Consider the following 16,668-nt stretch of genomic DNA (forward strand, 5'->3'; position numbering starts at 1 on the left):
TTACTTAATTCAACAATTGAATTAATTTAATTATTTGGACTTTACTAGGTCCACTAGTGTTTAATTAATTCAACACTTTGAATTAATTTAATTTAGTCCATAATAATGTTTATGAAAATCACAATTTTCAAATACATTATTTATTTGGTCAACTTTTAATTTAGGAACACTTCCACAAATTAAAAGTTACATTTCCCTCCTAGAAGTCGTACTTCTATTTTTCTTTACGCTTATAAACTCCTTTATAAGCCGTTCAACACATTGAACTATTTTACTTCTCAACGGGATCTAGAAAGCTAGTACTTGTGTGGCCCTCAATGGTTCATTGATACAACTAGCCGTGGGTTCACATCTCCAAGTGATTCGGACTAAACATGTCCTTATACGAACATACCCCAATTGCTTCATTCTTAATTATCAACTCCTTGATAATAAGAACGTTAGAACTCAAGTCTGATAGTACCCAACCAATCATGTTAAACGCCTAGCAGCATCGCTTACATGATTCCCTAAGTATCAAATGATAGTGTCTGCAAGAACCATTCAATTATGGTTAGCGTACAGTACGGTCCCTTCATCTCATATATCCCGACCGATTCGACAACCATTGGTATATCGAGAGTTTTCAATGAATCGATACTATGTGTCATGTCGTAGTTGCATCGATGGTGTAATATATGAAACCCCTTTCATAATTACCATCATGCTCTGATCAGAGATTTCAAACTACATACACATAGGATATCCATACCCAAAGGTAAGCGGTGAATCCCCGACTACAATGCATCGACTCCTATATGTTTCGTCAGAACACCCAACCTTGCCACNGAAAGTCCTTTATGGAGGGTTGTTCAGTGCACTCTACAAGGAGCACCTATCTGCATGCTCGGACATCACAATGTCCCCTACCAATGAAACATGGTACTCACATCGCAGATACTAGTCTCGAACTCGAGCGGCCTATATCCTTCTTAGCGGCGGCTGAATCGACTAGGAACTGTTTAGAATATACAGTATTCCAAATATGAGTTTCATGATACTCATCATATGAGCATCTCATATTCTTTCTACTATTTGTATATTCAAGAGCTTTATCTATGCAACTAACATGGGTATACAGATAAAGATGTGCCGAAATAATAATTTCAAATATTATTAAAATAAAGATTGCTTATACATAGAGTTTCATTGTGAACACTCGACCAACACTTGGCTCGACGGGCACCTACTCTACCAATGGAGCAATTCTGGCTAATCACTTAGCGCAGGGGAATTCTGGGCCTTGCATAACCATATTAATATTTGAACTTGAAAGACAACCAACAAAGTCTTAGTAGAGATATGAAAATTAAATGTAGGAAAAAATTGTCAAATGATTGTGGAATATGGTGTAAACAAGTAATCTCATTAGAGGGAAGCACAAATGAAAATTAATATGCCATTATGAATAATATTCAAGTATAGGTCAGAGACGGTGTCATTCCTTCCACACTGGAATGATACCCTGAGCAGCCAAACGCTTCTCAACCCAGAACACAACATGTTTTGCTGTCGGTTTCTTTTCATCTATCAGAAACGGTTCCACCGTGCTCACCTCGTTCCCATATGAGGATATTGAGAAACCTTTGGGCCCTGCAGTATATTGGTTTTTCCCACATAAATATATATCAAGCATCGAAATTGTAACTTCTGTCCACATAATACAGTGAAGGGCACCTTCCTTTACTATCAAAACTCCTAGGTTTGGTATATGTTAAGATCATAAAACTATATAATTTTGTGTCCTTATTACGCATGTTCATGCATATGATAGATACATGGGAATATAGACTCAAAAATAAAATCTAAGAATGTACACATGCATACAGGGTCAAATTTAATGCAATTACAAAAGAATTGCTTCTGCTATGTTTTGAGATTGTGACCTAATTTTAATATTACTCTAGAAATCACTTGTCCCCAAAACTTTAGCTAACAAGAAAAACGCCGAAAATAATATATATCTGGACAAAATAACCATATTTGGGGGTCTGCATTCTTACACATACTGATTGGTTTTCACTCATTGATCTCTCTGAGAATTAACATATTCTTAATCGCTGGAGATTACCATTGATAGTTCCATCAGGAAAGAAAGCCCAAAATGAGTAAGGATTGCCCTTCTTCAAAAAAGAACCTTCCAACTGCCATAAATCGTTCAACAAACAGCAAAAATCAGCAGATAATATGATCCCTTCATGGATCTTCTGAACAAGCCAAGGGTAGTAACACAATATGTAATATAATTTGTGTTACTTTGGACTTATAGTCCCCTCTGTCTATTTTATTTCTTTCTTCTTAATGGGCATAAAGATTATAGTATAATTGTGAAGGCAAGGTATTTTGAACATATTTATCGATTTCACATAAAGTCGTGGTCGTGAGTGGGTGTCATCCCATCATGATCTAAATAATGAGGTTGTCAATATAAGATGTTCATAAAAAGAGAACGAAATTTAGGGACCTCAAAAGGTTCATATGATGTTTTATGTTTGGACTTGATAGAATACTTGTTTGACACAAGCATGTGTTAAAATGGCACTCACAGAGTCATTGGACTTGATGCAATATAAATATTGGAACAATACTTGCATTATGTTCCCTTCCTCATCGGATCAATATTGTGGAATTGATTAATATGTCGATCGAGGCTAACCTTATTATCATCGAAAGATAGGTCGAGTTGGGTAATATCTTGTTGAGCTTCAAGAGTCTTTTTGAGTGAAGGAATTACATCCTCCTCCATCAACTCTGGCAGAGACTTCGCCGGAGCTTTTGCTGCAGCTTTCGGCTTCTCGGCTACTGCTTTCCCATCTGTCGTGTCTGTAGCTGGCTTCTTCTCCTCATTTATCTCCTTTGTCTCAGCAGCAGCTGCAGCAACTGATTTTACAATCATCCATGGCTACTTATTCCATGTTAGCACTCAGGGATAATAATTTTGGGACTCTTTTATCTTGATTCACTTATCATCTTGAGAATTAATCGTGAGAGTTTTTTATGTCCAAAAGTCGATTTAATATTCCAAATAAAAGAAATGTTTTGATTTCTTGTGCTGTGTTTACTAGTAATATATATATGGTCAAAAAAAATATGATCAACTGTACTCTCTTTTGGATACTCCATTTCCCAGTTGGAAGCACAAAAGAACAACTTAAAAAATATATAGGAAATCATCGTTTCAAAGTGCAAAACTGACTCACAACCACTATGTTTAATGGAAAACTAAGCAAAAAATTACCCAAAATCATCTGTTTGTTTTTTTGGGAACTTTTTTTCCTATAACTCGGTGTCCCGTCAAACTGACAAATTGAATATAAACCCATGATAAGCTATTATTACCTGTGGATGTAGACGATTCTTGTTGAACTGCAAAACATGATAAGTTTCTCCGTTTATGACTGACTCCATTACATACCTGCACATAAATATATTAAGACTAGCTAGCTTCTACTTTGTTATGAGATACTGAGATGCTATTATTTGATTTAATACCAGTGATCAGCACCAACTCCAAGAAAATGTGGAAACCATCATTAAATATTCCTATAATCTTGAGATCTACATCAATATCTCTACTAAAATTTAACTGAGATGCTATTATTTGAGTTAATACCAGTAATAAAGTATTGGATAGTGTTGTTCTGGCTTTGTGGCAATAAGAAGAAGAAGTTGAAGATGGACAGCTCCAAGCAGCTATGGACCTTCCGGCCATGGTCGCCATTCTAAATGTAAAACAAGCTTTTGAAGAAAACAAACATAGAGGAAGAATCAGTGGCTTGCTGCGGCGGTTAGCTTAGTTGCATTCTTGCCACTGATTTTGAATATTTTTCCTCGTAATTCAGCACTTCATTGGCCTATATATTAATCATCTATTTGTTGAGCTATAATCGATATGTGAACTTGGGGCCTAAAAATGGCCACGTGAAGATTGCTTGTCATATGGGCCGGGTTGGCCAGTTTTGGTTAAAGTTTTTTTTTTTAAAAAAAATATATAATATTTGGTTATAAAAATCGTTTTAAAAACACTTAAAAAAAATTTAGAAGCTGGAAGTTATGGTTTTTTTTACTTGCTTCGAATTCTTTTTAAAAATTAAACAAAACGCTTTTTAATATTTATTCAAATATCAAATTCGTTTTTGTTTTTTTTTAATAAAATTACTTAAAAAGCTGGGTTGTTTAATTAATCGATTTTTCTAAGCTATAAATTTTGTACCCAAACTAACTCACGATAAACTATTCAGTGAAACTAGATACTTGATCACTAATATACACAACAATTTTCCAATGGTTATAGGTGAAATTTTTATTTGAATTTCATGGGCTTGGATTAATGCTTTCCTTTTATTTTAACGAACTTCACGGAAAAGGTAGTAATTCTCGTTACAGATGACTTAGTTTATACATAGAATTCAAGGTTTCACCAACCAGAATTTGGAAGTATTAAAAGGACATTTATATTTGGATGATATAGTAATTTTTTAGAAATTATTTTCAAATTTTTCCAAAATCTTGTAAATTGTCTTGTTTTAAATTCATCTTTACAACTAGGGGTGTTGCATTATTTTTTTTTATTTGATTTTGGATAAAATTCGGACCAAATCATGAAGCTGTCAATATTATGAAATTTCAACGCAAAACAAAATTGATTAATTTTGAGTTTCGAGTTTTTAACATGTTGTCTTTATTCGAAAAAAAAAGAAAGAGAGAGAGTAACAGTTTACAGTAGAAAAAAGGGAGTGAACATTTTGTTTGCTTATAAACTGAAATGATTATAAATAAATTATCATAAATTACAATACTTAACATGTCAGATATTTGTACAATTAAAAGAGCCCTGAACGACAATGATTATGTTATCATTGGTGGACTTAGACGAGCAACAATTAAATTATCTATATAATTAGATTGTTTACAAAATTCACTAGTAACATAACATAAACTAAATATCAAATAAAATATTTCTATATATTAGAAACCCATATAAATAAACAATATATATTACATAATTTTTTTATATTCATGTAATTGGTTTGATTCATATTAGATTTATCTAAATTTTGAATCAAATCAACCCAAATCGTGATTGTCTGAACATTGTTCCAAACAGTACGGTATGCTTTGATTCGATTTCTTGACATCCCTATTAATTACAACGAAGAAGTAAACCGGGGAAAAAAAATCAAGCGTCGTGATAGTAGATAAATAAAGCGACAATCGGTAGAACGGCTTGTCGAGGTACTTTGCGATTTGTATTTGAAAACCATTACTAAAATCATGAACAAATAAATATAAACATGAGGCAAATATAAATCATATAAAACACACTTAAATCGGTTTTTTTTTAAATATTATAAATTAAAAAAATCATTATTAAAATATTGCAAATTTAAAGGGTTTACAAAACTAATGCAATTCGCGTCCTACTGCTAAAAATCAAAAAAAATTAAAGAAAGGGATCAAGTATTATTGAATCCGTGACGCTGCCAAGGATTCGGAATCCGTGGCAGAAGGTCACGGATTCAATAATCTGTGACCTCGTCCACCCCCCGTGTTCTTTTCGTTTATTTAAATGTGGCGCGTCCTCTTCATTTTCTCACCGAAGCCGAGCAACAACCTTTGGAGCAAATTTCTTTCTTTCGATCACCGAGCATCGAATACTTTTTCCAGCATCGATCTTCAGAATTTTTCATTTATTTATTAGCGTAAGTGTTCAGCATTTTTCAGAATATTAAGAGATAATTATATTTTTTTGTTTATTATATTTATTATTATTCGTTCATTATACCAGTTTTAAGCAGTAACAATAGTTATAATATTAATTGTATAATTGAAATTATAATACTGTAATTTAGAATTTTTTGAATAATAATAACTATACTTAATTTAATTAAAATAATTATATTTACGTGATGATATAATATTATATCTACAATAATTTCAATAATTACAATAATTATAATTAATTTACGTGATATATTATATCTACAATAATTACAATATTTAATAACTATACTTAATTTAATTACAATAATTATATTTACTTGATATAATATTATATCTGTGGGGACCCGGACGCTAATCATATTCTTAATCATCATTGGGACAATTTAATCAATGATAATAAACAGGGTCTAAATTTTTTTTTTAAAATACAAAGCGGAAACGTAATGTAATTCAATCTGAAATACATATTAAACATAAACATACAAATCTGGTATTGTCTATAATAATTCAACTAGGTCCAACTACATATCAGTGTTGAATCCTAATTTAATTCTGAGCCCGGATCTCCACGCTAACTAGTCCTGTCTCGTTCTCTTCTTGACCCTGATCCTGTCCCACCTCTTGTCATGCACACATACAAACAAGACAACAGCCGGATAATTCCGGTGAGAATTACATTCCCAGTATAAACCAAGTATACATGCAGTCATATAAACAATATAAAAGCATGCATCAGATATACATACATGTATCTCAATCAAAACATGAATCAATACTCTAAACAAGTACCAAAATCAGGAACATAATTCAATATCAAATAAGGAATCACACTCTGTGACTCTCAGACTCAAACTCGACTCATTTCTAATCTAGGGATCCCGATCTGAATAAGAACGCAACAATCTCCCACCTACTTTCCCGATCGTGGTGGCGGTACGTTCTTATTTACGGACTTTGGTCCTCTCTATATCGATTATCTACAATAGATGTGGCTCTTCTTCTAAGCACATTGATATGACCAAACGTCCGGTGTCTTGGCTGTTCTGCCAAAGACTAGGTATATCTACCTAGACTCTAACTCTGACAATGTGCAATGGGCCATTAACAACTCTGTCCTACTCTGGCCCTTCTGTCAGTGACTCTCACTCAATAGCTATCTACTACTCTATGCTTTTCTATAAATCAATACACAAAGCATATTCATTCAAACGATATAAATGTATGAAAAGCGATAACATACAAGTATGTGATTTAGGGAAACTCAAGTCCAATCTGACTTAAGTCGATCGCCCGATTCACATTGATTTATACCTTTATCTTCTCGATCTGACGAAGACGAAGTCTCGAATTCAACTTTGTCCATACCCAAATGTCAAGTTGTAGCCTGCGTTGACAGGAACACAGTACTGAAGTCGGATTCAAAATCTGACGGAAGGATCGAAATAAAAAGGCGTAAGGATTTTCAACCTTTCTTCCCTCGAAGCTTCTCTCGTTCTTTCTGAATTTAGAATTGAAGTATGTATGTATATATATATACACGTCACATGCAACAAGGCAAATGGCTCCTCCTACATGCAACACGTCTCGCGCATATGCGCGACATCACTCGGCGCATATGCGCGAGACCATAAGTCTCGGCGCGTGTATCTCGGCAGCTCTCGCGCATATGCGCGCCTTCCCGCGGCGCATATGCGCGAGATTCTCTGGACATGGCGCTTGGCTTCTCGCGCATATGCGCGTTAGTCTTTCGCGCATGTGCGCCACATTCTCTGGACTCGGCACTTCTGGCATTTTCCCTCTCGCGCATATGCGCGTCCTGTCTCGCGGCTGCTGCTCCGCGCATATGCGCGACACTCCTCGGCGCATGTGCTCGCACTTCTCTGCCCGTCCACTCATGTATATGCATTACTAATCAAATTCATTCTAATGCACTTTAATTACCGATATCTTCATTAATCACACGTCTGCCAATTCATTCAGGGTTAAGTACAGTGATATAATCTCGGGCATTACAATATCTACAATAATTACAATAATTATATTTACTACAATATTTACAATAATTATATTTACGTGATATAATAATAATAACTATACTTAATTTAATCCTAGTAGTTTTAAGTAATAATAATAACTATACTTAATTTAATTACAATAATTATAATATACATTGTATTATTGGAATTAGAATCTGTATATAAATTACGGATTTTATATTTACGTGAAATTCTATGTATAGTATATGTATAATTATAATATTACTTGTATTATAAATTACGGAGGTTAAAATTATGTGAAATTTTAAAATTTATTCTCAATTTATTTTTTATATACTTTTTGATTTATGTTAATGAATGATATATTTTAAGAAAAAATAATCTAGTGGCAAAAATAATTATTAGTGATATGAATTAGCTAATAACCAAACTAAAATTAATAGTAAAATAAAAAAAAATGACACGTATATATTATTTAATAATATGTAGTAAATCTCTTGAATTAGGATAAAATTTTCGTTATTCTTATTAATAATATATTTATTATAAGTATATTATTACGAATCTTTTTATTATAATTAAATGTTACGTATGCCGTATTATTGTTTTTTAAAAGAAATTATTTAATCTACAGTAATTAGTTTTATTACCAATTTGTCATCAACAAATACGTTTTATTTTTTCGAGCCAGAAATTTCAAATTTCGTTTAATTTAAAATATGTAGTCAAATTTTGTTGATAAAAAATATAATATTTGTTAACTATTGATTTTTTTTTTGCAAGATGGCTGAAAATACGGAGAATGTATTGTATTTGCGGGGTAGACACATATCAACTAATATCAACGCTGAAAACATGGATGCAATAATTCCGCCACGCCGGTTAGACAAATGTCTTTGGAGATTGCTTAATGTTGGGATTCACTTCCGTGTCCGCCTATGTCTTGCACGCATGGGCTTTTATGATGTCATTCAGTGTGGTCCTATTAAATATTATGATAATCATTTGCTTACAGCCATTGTTGAGAGATGGCGTCGTGAGACACACACATTTCACCTTACCGTGGGCGAGGCAACAATCACACTGCAGAACGCTGCCCTTATTGGGGGGTTGAATATTGATGGCATTCCCATCACTGGTGTAGATACCGCGTACAACAAACATACCTTACAACTGCGCTGCGCTACTTGGTTGGGTTTTACGCCCACATCTTCTCAGATTAAAGGTGCACATCTTTATCTGACCGCTTTGCTAGACCATTGCCTAAATAATATGATTAATGATCAAAGCACTGAAGAGGACGTGACACAATATTCCCATTGTGTTGCATTGATGATCATTGGTGGATGTATGTTTCCGGACTCGGAAGGTGCTGCTATGAAACTTATGTATTTGAAGTTTCTTGAGGACATAGAATTAGTGAATACGTTTAGCTGGGGTTCTGCTATATTGGCATATCTTTATAAAGAGTTATGCGACACATCAATGAGATTAAAGGTCGATTTGTGTGGCCCTGTTCAGATATTGCAGGTATTTTTACAATTTTACGGTCATTATATTTGTTGTACTTAATTTTTCTTAAGATTTGACTATTTTTGTTGTATGTTATTGCAGATTTGGGTGTGGTCTAGAATTACTCTTCTTTGCCCTGATAGAGCGCAACATGTATCTATTTCAGAAGAGCAGGCTGCGGAAGTACTTCAGGGTCTGCCATGCCCACCATACGGCGCACGGTACTAATAAGAAATAATTAACATTCACTACAAGAAAATCAATATACAACCACACTCAAAAGACAACGGTTTATTATCAGAAATCGTTGTCTTTTTTCCTTTTAACAACGGTTTTCGTTAAAATCGTTGTCTTTCTGAATATTTTTTTGTCAAAAGACAACGATTTTTAAAAAATCGTTGTCTTTATGTGTCAACGACAACGGTTTTAGCATCTATGAGCGTGTTTTTTGGTTGCTGAAGACAACGGTTTTTGTTAAAACCGTTGTCGTATATGGGTTACGACAACTGTTTTAAACCGTTGTCTATTAGTGTGTTTTTTAGGATACACAACAACGGTTTTATAAAATCGTTGTCGATTAGCGTGTTTTTTGGACAAACAACAATGTTTCATTAAAACTGTTGCTTTATTTAGCGACGGATGTAAAAACCGTCGCTAGTTTTAAATTAGCGACGGTTCTGACTACAACCGTCGCTAAATTTAGCGACAGTTTAATTTCTGTCGCTATATTTAGCGACGGTTTCAAGTAAAACCGTCACATTTTTAACAATAGCGACTGTTTTATAAAACCGTCGCTAAATATAGAGACGGATTATCACAACCGTCGCTAAATTTAGCGACTGTTTTTAAATACAACCGTCACTATTTTAAATGTACGACGGTTTATTGAAATAACTATCGCTACTACCGTCGCAATTTGTCTATAAATATCAGTGTTTTCGTTCCACTTTCATTCACACCACATCACAACACTTAAAAATTTTTCTCTCTTACAATATTTTAATTTCGATTTATGATAAATATTTTTGTTTTGTTTTTTGATAAATTTTTTTGTGTTAAATAAGTTCACGAATAATGTTAGGATTGTGGAATTGTAATTTATTGTAGTTTTTTTAAATTTGTTAATTATTAAAAGTACTTTTTTTATTTTACTGAAAACGTTAGCGAGGACTTTATGAATAAACTGTCGCTAATTTTAGCGACGATGTTATATAAATTGTCGCTTATTTTAGCGACGATATATAAACCGTCGCTAAATAGCGACGGTTGTTGACATGGCGACGGTTTAAAACAACTGTCGCAAATTTTATTTGCGACGGGTTTTCAAAAACCGTCGCAAATGTGGCTACAACAACGATTTTTAACCGTTGTCTTTGAGCGTACTCTTTAACCACAGGGGCTTTAACAACAATTTTAAAATGGAAACGACAACGGTTTTTAACTGTTGTCGTATGGAATTTTTTTTGTAGTGATTTATTATTATTATTTTGTTATTTACTTTTAATGAAACTATTGTGTACTTTTATAAATTGCAGGTGGAGGCACGGATTCTCTTGGACACACACGGCCCATCATTCGATCCGTATAATGAGAGATATGCTTGACAGGATGGTAGAAGGGTAGTTAGATAAATAAATTAGTTGTTTAGAGTTTGAAATTTTTTACAAATTCAGTCTAAATTATATATTATCGACTTGATAATCTTTTTTTCATTTTATTTGCTTCAGTTTTTATGGACAGTTTATGATATGGCGTCCCCGGAGGTTGGCAGAATTCTTGATGGAAATAGAATTCATCTATGTCGGTCGGCATGCGCATTGATCAATTTTCATATAGTTGAGATGCATAGACCAGATAGGTGTCTCCGACAGTTTGAAATGCGTCAGGGTATTCCGCCACCTGCTACTAACTTCAACAATTTCCATAAACTGACGCGACAAGGCCGGAACAACTTTGATTGGGCTACATAGCACAAAGATTTTGTAGAAATGTGGAATGACAAATATAATTTTGTTATTGGTGGGGATTATGTCATACCTGGTACACCCGCCATCACAGTGGACTATGTTGGTTGGTATCATCACATTTCACAAATAGTGCTCTCGCCGCCAGTGGTACCTTCAAACATCATGGGCTACCATCTTGTTGATGCAAACTACCGACATTTTATCGTAAGACATGTTCAATTTATCTACATATGTACGTAAATATAATTTATTGTATTAAATATATGTTACATAACATATGCATCTATGTCACAGACACGCTCAGCTCATGTGCAATATCCACCGATGTGGACAGGAAATGAGTTTGAACCCGGACCATCAACTTCAAATATGGCATACACTACTCCGCCAGTGGTTTCAAGCTTTCCATCGTATGACGCTGGTTACTACACTCCCTTTGCTGGTAGTTTTACACAATTTTTACAAAGTGACTTTCGACCGGGTATGAATGAGTGTAGGCCTACATTTAACACGTCACCCATACCATTTGAACAATATTCTGATACAGAAGGGTATGAGGTTGCTGGAAACATTGCCGATACCAGTACATCTGCAGCCGAAACAAGTACGCATGGAGATGATGAACAGATGGTAGGTCGTGGACGTAGAGTAATCAGAAGACCACGGTGTGGCATCGAGGGGCATCGTTACTATCGACATTAACTATTTATTTAGATATGCACAATTACTTACATTGTATTGTTGTATATTTTTCAATTTTTTTATTTTAATTACAAGTTGTTGCTGCAACATATTTTTTCAACATTCGTATACAATTTTTGTATTATTGACGTTTTAAAATTTTGGAATGTATTGATTGTGATTTATTATTCTTTTACGAATAAATTTACATATGAAGTTATAGTAATGAAAAAACATAAGTATACTTGCTAAATCAAGTCAAATTAGTCAACGTACTAGATATAAAAAAAAATCTTCATAACAATACAACACTGAATTGTCATAACAATACAATACTAAATTGTAAAATCTACATCACAAACATAATTATTTGGCACCATAACTCGATCTTCTCACATGCACCTACCTGCAATGAACAAGAATTATTAAAAAATACAAAATTTTAATTCACAATTTTGTAATTACATTAATAACTTCACATGTTATGATTTAAAAATAAGGTACAATACGTTATTGTAGATCTTTTACCTCCCACGTTGTCTCTCCCTCGATGATGGCTGATCCATCTCATTTCTTATGCGTGTCGTGCGATCTCTACCAGCCTGCCTCCTTTGTCGACGAACACTATTGTGTTGTAATTGGAATGTAGGTTCATCATGAATAGGGTAGAATCTTCCATCGTTTGTGTTCACGTATTCGCTCAATGTAAACCATGGTTGTACAAGCTGTGCTGGATTCAAACCAAACTATTTCGCTGCACATATAACATGTGAACAAGGAATTCCAAATATTGTGAATTTACCACATGTTCAATCACGCGTAGAAATGTTCACAGCTTGTACGTGATGTTGACGACCTGGTCTTCCTCCTGTCGCGACGGATGCTGTTTTATCTCTTTGGTCAAATCTTACTACTCGATGTTCAATTGACTTTTTTGACCATATATCAAATTTTGAGTATGCATACTCGGTCCATGGTTGATTTTTTTCCAGCATCTTTTCACTTCGCGCTCGCCGTTGAATGAAATAGTGCACGCAACACTGTAAGGTCATCTCCACTATTGTAGTTATTGGAAGACGTCGCACTCCTTTCAATACACCATTAGTACACTCAGACATGTTCGTCGTCATTATCCCTCGTCTCCATCCACCATCATGAGCCAATGACCATTTTTTTTTTGGAATGTTTGACAAATACGTTAAAGCTGCTGCATTGTTTGTTCTAATTGCCTCCATTGTCGCATTAAATTTTGCTACTTGGTGTTGTATCCCTGCTTCCCAACATAAGTCTTTTAAATGAATGTTTTTGAACTTACTGTTGAAATTAGAGCAAACATGCCTCAAACAGAAACGATGAACACAACGAGGAGGCTTGAAGTCAGGGAGATCTTGCACTGGACTTGTTATACCCGCATGTCTATCAGATATAAGGCACACACCACTACACCCTCTGGTAACATGTCGTGCAACATTACCGAGGAACCAATGCCAAGACTCATAATTTTCTTCATCAACGAGCGCAAATGCTAGCGGAAAAACCTGGTTATTGGCATCTAATGTTATTGCTATGAGTAGTTTGTGCTTATATTTAGTGTACATATGGGTACCGTCTACACTGATTACGTTGCGACAATGTCGAAAACCATCAATACATGGTCTGAATGCCCAAAACACAAAGTTCAAAACTTTATGTGGATGGTCATACGATCAAAGAGGCTTCTATTCTACAACAGTTCCTGGATTGTACTTCGACAAAGCTCCCATATATTTAGGAAACAAAGTTACAGAGCTTTCCCATGTGCCATAGACTACTTCCACTGCGCGTTTCAAACTATGCCATGCTTTAGCATATGATATATCATGCCCATATTTTCCTTTAATACTTTCTCGCACATATTTGATTTCGTATGCAAGATCACAACGCACGATTCCCAAAAGTGTACTGGCTATCATGTTTACGTCAAGGTTGTGGTGATCTATACCGACTTGGGTAGACATGCATGTGTGATCATCACCATATTTTGTGATCATGAAGTGGCCTAAATTTTTTTTCAACGATGCTCGAAGTCTCCACCCACAATTGCCACCTTCAGACCAGTTCTTGCATTTCACCTTCCAAATTGTCGGAGAACTTTGGACAACGATATATTCACGTCTTAAAACCCGAACAGAATAATCCTTCACTGAAGCTATTAAATCATTTTTGCTCTTAAAAACCATTTTGACACCGAGCTCTGGCCTCTCAGGATTGTAAAAGTTTGTTCGTGATGCAGAAGGAATACCAAATGAATCTGGAATTTGTTCGTCGTATACTTTATTGAAAAATTAGGGAATTTTACGTAAATGTTGCTCCGGTGCGATAGGAATGTTCTCTGTCAATAATATTCCAGACATTAACACACGAGCCGATGTCCCTTCATTTGCATTGTCAACATAATGATCATCTTCTCTGTCAATTGATGTAGCATACAAATCATCATCGCTATTCATGACATGGTGCGAACTGTCCCCAAATAAATCATCTTGCTCAGGCATGTGTTCTGTAATTGGGGTGAGAATATTTGCATCCATAGTAGAACTATCAAAATATCTAACATTTGTGGTATTTTCCTCATCAGCCCATGAATTTAAATCCAATTGCCTTGTTCTACTAGAACCCCATACGACACCAACTCCAGATGGACCCGTGATATGATGATCCCAACCCCCTGAAGTATAATCCCATTCTCGTGTTGTATTCATCCCCCATGCATAGTCTTCTTCAGTATGAGCCGTGATATGGTGATCCTAAGGACCAGTGTCAATCCTATAGTATGTCTGAGCTGACTGTCCATCGACGTGATACATAGAAGGTCCCGCTTCATTTAAACCAACTGTTCCCAAACCTTGCGTTATTACCGGCATGACTGCATCAAAATCGTAATCACTTACGTTCTGTAACACTGGCGATGAATCAACATACAAGTACATGCAATCCAGTGTCGTCAACTCAAACATAAATTGTAGACTATCATCATCTGTGATATAGACATGTTCTTCACTGTAACGAGACAACGAGCTATAACAATATTTCGTTGAAAATTTGATGCAGAATTTTGATGGGTCGATCTCCAGCTTGCGATGCACATAATTCACCAGTTGGGAAAATGTAGTAGAGCGGGAGATTTTAATGGGCATGGTTGCGGGGATACTATATCCAACCCTACCATCTTCAATAATGACATAACCACATACGTAAAGTAAGGCTCTGACAGTATCCATGTCTGAAACCAAAAACTATGACATAATGTATTCAATCATAACAAAATTTAATTATGAGCTTCTTACACATATATTAAAATTATGACATAATGTATACAATCATAATAAAATTTCAAGAATCACTTACAAGTTTTGTATTATTATTATTACAATTTATATTGTTTTAATTAAAATTTATATTTAATAATACCAATGTTTGTTTTCATAATAATAAAAAAATTGTTATGACTTATATTAAAAATTTAAAATTTTAAACATGTGTAATTATAATTTTGAAATATATCAATTTTTTATATTGGGTAAATTGTAAATAAATCCCTAACACCCAACTCAAATTTATTTTAACTCCCTACACCTAAAAACATTTGTTTAAACTCCCTAGAAGTTTAAAAAAGACAGAAATACCCCTTATTCCATATTTTATTTTAATTGATCCATGCGCTCTCCGAAAATGGTATCAGAGCCTAAGGTTAATTTATTTCAAACACAAAATTTATTATTATAAAGAAACGAAATGTTTGAGGAGGAGAATTTTGAAAAATTATGAATCCGAACTTATGTTCGAGAAAAATAATTTACAAGGATTATTCCAATATTTTGGAATATAAACAAGAACATCTAACTATTGTTAGATATCTAGAGCAGAAAGGGAATCCTCAGAACCCTCAGGTAAACTTATGATTCAATCAAATAAGTTTATCGAAATAGTACCAGATTCCTCTAAGCTCTCTTTAGATCTTAGAGAAATTCAGAAAACAGTACAAAACTATGGCAATATACTATACTTTGTACCGCAACGAGTTGAGAAAATCCTTGAAAACCAGGAAGAAATTATTGGAATATTAAAGGATATTCAAAAAAGAATTCAAAAACTAGAACAACAACCCAGTTCTAGTAAGAGAACTTCAGGAGGTTGGTTACCACCATCATTTGGTACTGAACCTTTGTTACATCAACAAGGGAAAGCCAGAGTGGTGTCGAAACCTTTGACTGAAGAAGAAAAGATGATCAATTTAATTAAGTCTGTCTCAGAAAAGAAATTAATCTGATGACAACTCTAGAAATGATTGGTCTGGAGGATCTACAAGAACTTGCGGAATCTTTCGCAAATCTCAAAGTTGTAGATCTAAAGATGAACACAGCAGGAGGTGAAACATCTGCTATAACTTGGTCATCTTCTCAAGAACCACCAAGGGAAAGTGTGGGATCTCAAAATATAAATATGAGAGAATCTCAATCTGATTTCCATACTGGTGGAGGATCACACCTAGTGGGAACAAGGTCAAGGAGAAATCAAATTCCCTTGCGCCAAACACCCTATGTGTAATGCCCGAGAAATTGCTTAACGTAATCTGATATGATTTATTGATCATGAATTGATGTGAGTGTAGTTGGACCACTCCGAGATCAAATTGGTTAAAACATTTGAGTTATGTAATTTTCGGGCAGAACCTGTGGCGCCCGAGCGGTAGAAGACGACCGCCCGAG

The 16,668-nt window shown here is 34.5% G+C and overlaps 1 protein-coding gene and 1 long non-coding RNA gene across 4 annotated transcripts; both read right to left on the reverse strand.

Moving 5' to 3' along the window:
* Positions 1–1,315: 1,315 nt before the first annotated feature.
* Positions 1,316–3,874, reverse strand: LOC140990854 (uncharacterized). 2 transcript variants are annotated; one of them, XM_073460682.1, is made up of 5 exons: positions 3,653–3,874; positions 3,379–3,454; positions 2,696–2,910; positions 2,111–2,183; positions 1,316–1,632 (listed from the first exon to the last, which is right to left on the reverse strand). In XM_073460682.1, exons 1-5 carry the CDS (start codon positions 3,758–3,760, stop codon positions 1,478–1,480), a joined length of 627 nt encoding a protein of 208 aa, XP_073316783.1. In that variant the 5' UTR covers positions 3,761–3,874; the 3' UTR covers positions 1,316–1,477. The 2 variants fall into 2 exon arrangements, with proteins under 2 accessions (XP_073316783.1, XP_073316782.1); XM_073460681.1 differs by having other exon boundaries at positions 2,696–2,919.
* Positions 3,875–11,532: 7,658 nt separating this feature from the next.
* On the reverse strand, positions 11,533–12,576 carry LOC140991036 (uncharacterized). 2 transcript variants are annotated; one of them, XR_012177767.1, is made up of 3 exons: positions 12,449–12,576; positions 12,030–12,326; positions 11,533–11,941 (listed from the first exon to the last, which is right to left on the reverse strand). It is a non-coding gene; the product is annotated as an uncharacterized lncRNA (long non-coding RNA). The 2 variants fall into 2 exon arrangements; XR_012177766.1 differs by having other exon boundaries at positions 11,533–12,326.
* Between the last annotated feature and the right edge of the window lie 4,092 nt (positions 12,577–16,668).

Source organism: Primulina huaijiensis, chromosome 13 (assembly GCF_012295235.1).
Source record: "Primulina huaijiensis isolate GDHJ02 chromosome 13, ASM1229523v2, whole genome shotgun sequence".
NCBI lineage: Eukaryota > Viridiplantae > Streptophyta > Magnoliopsida > Lamiales > Gesneriaceae > Primulina > Primulina huaijiensis.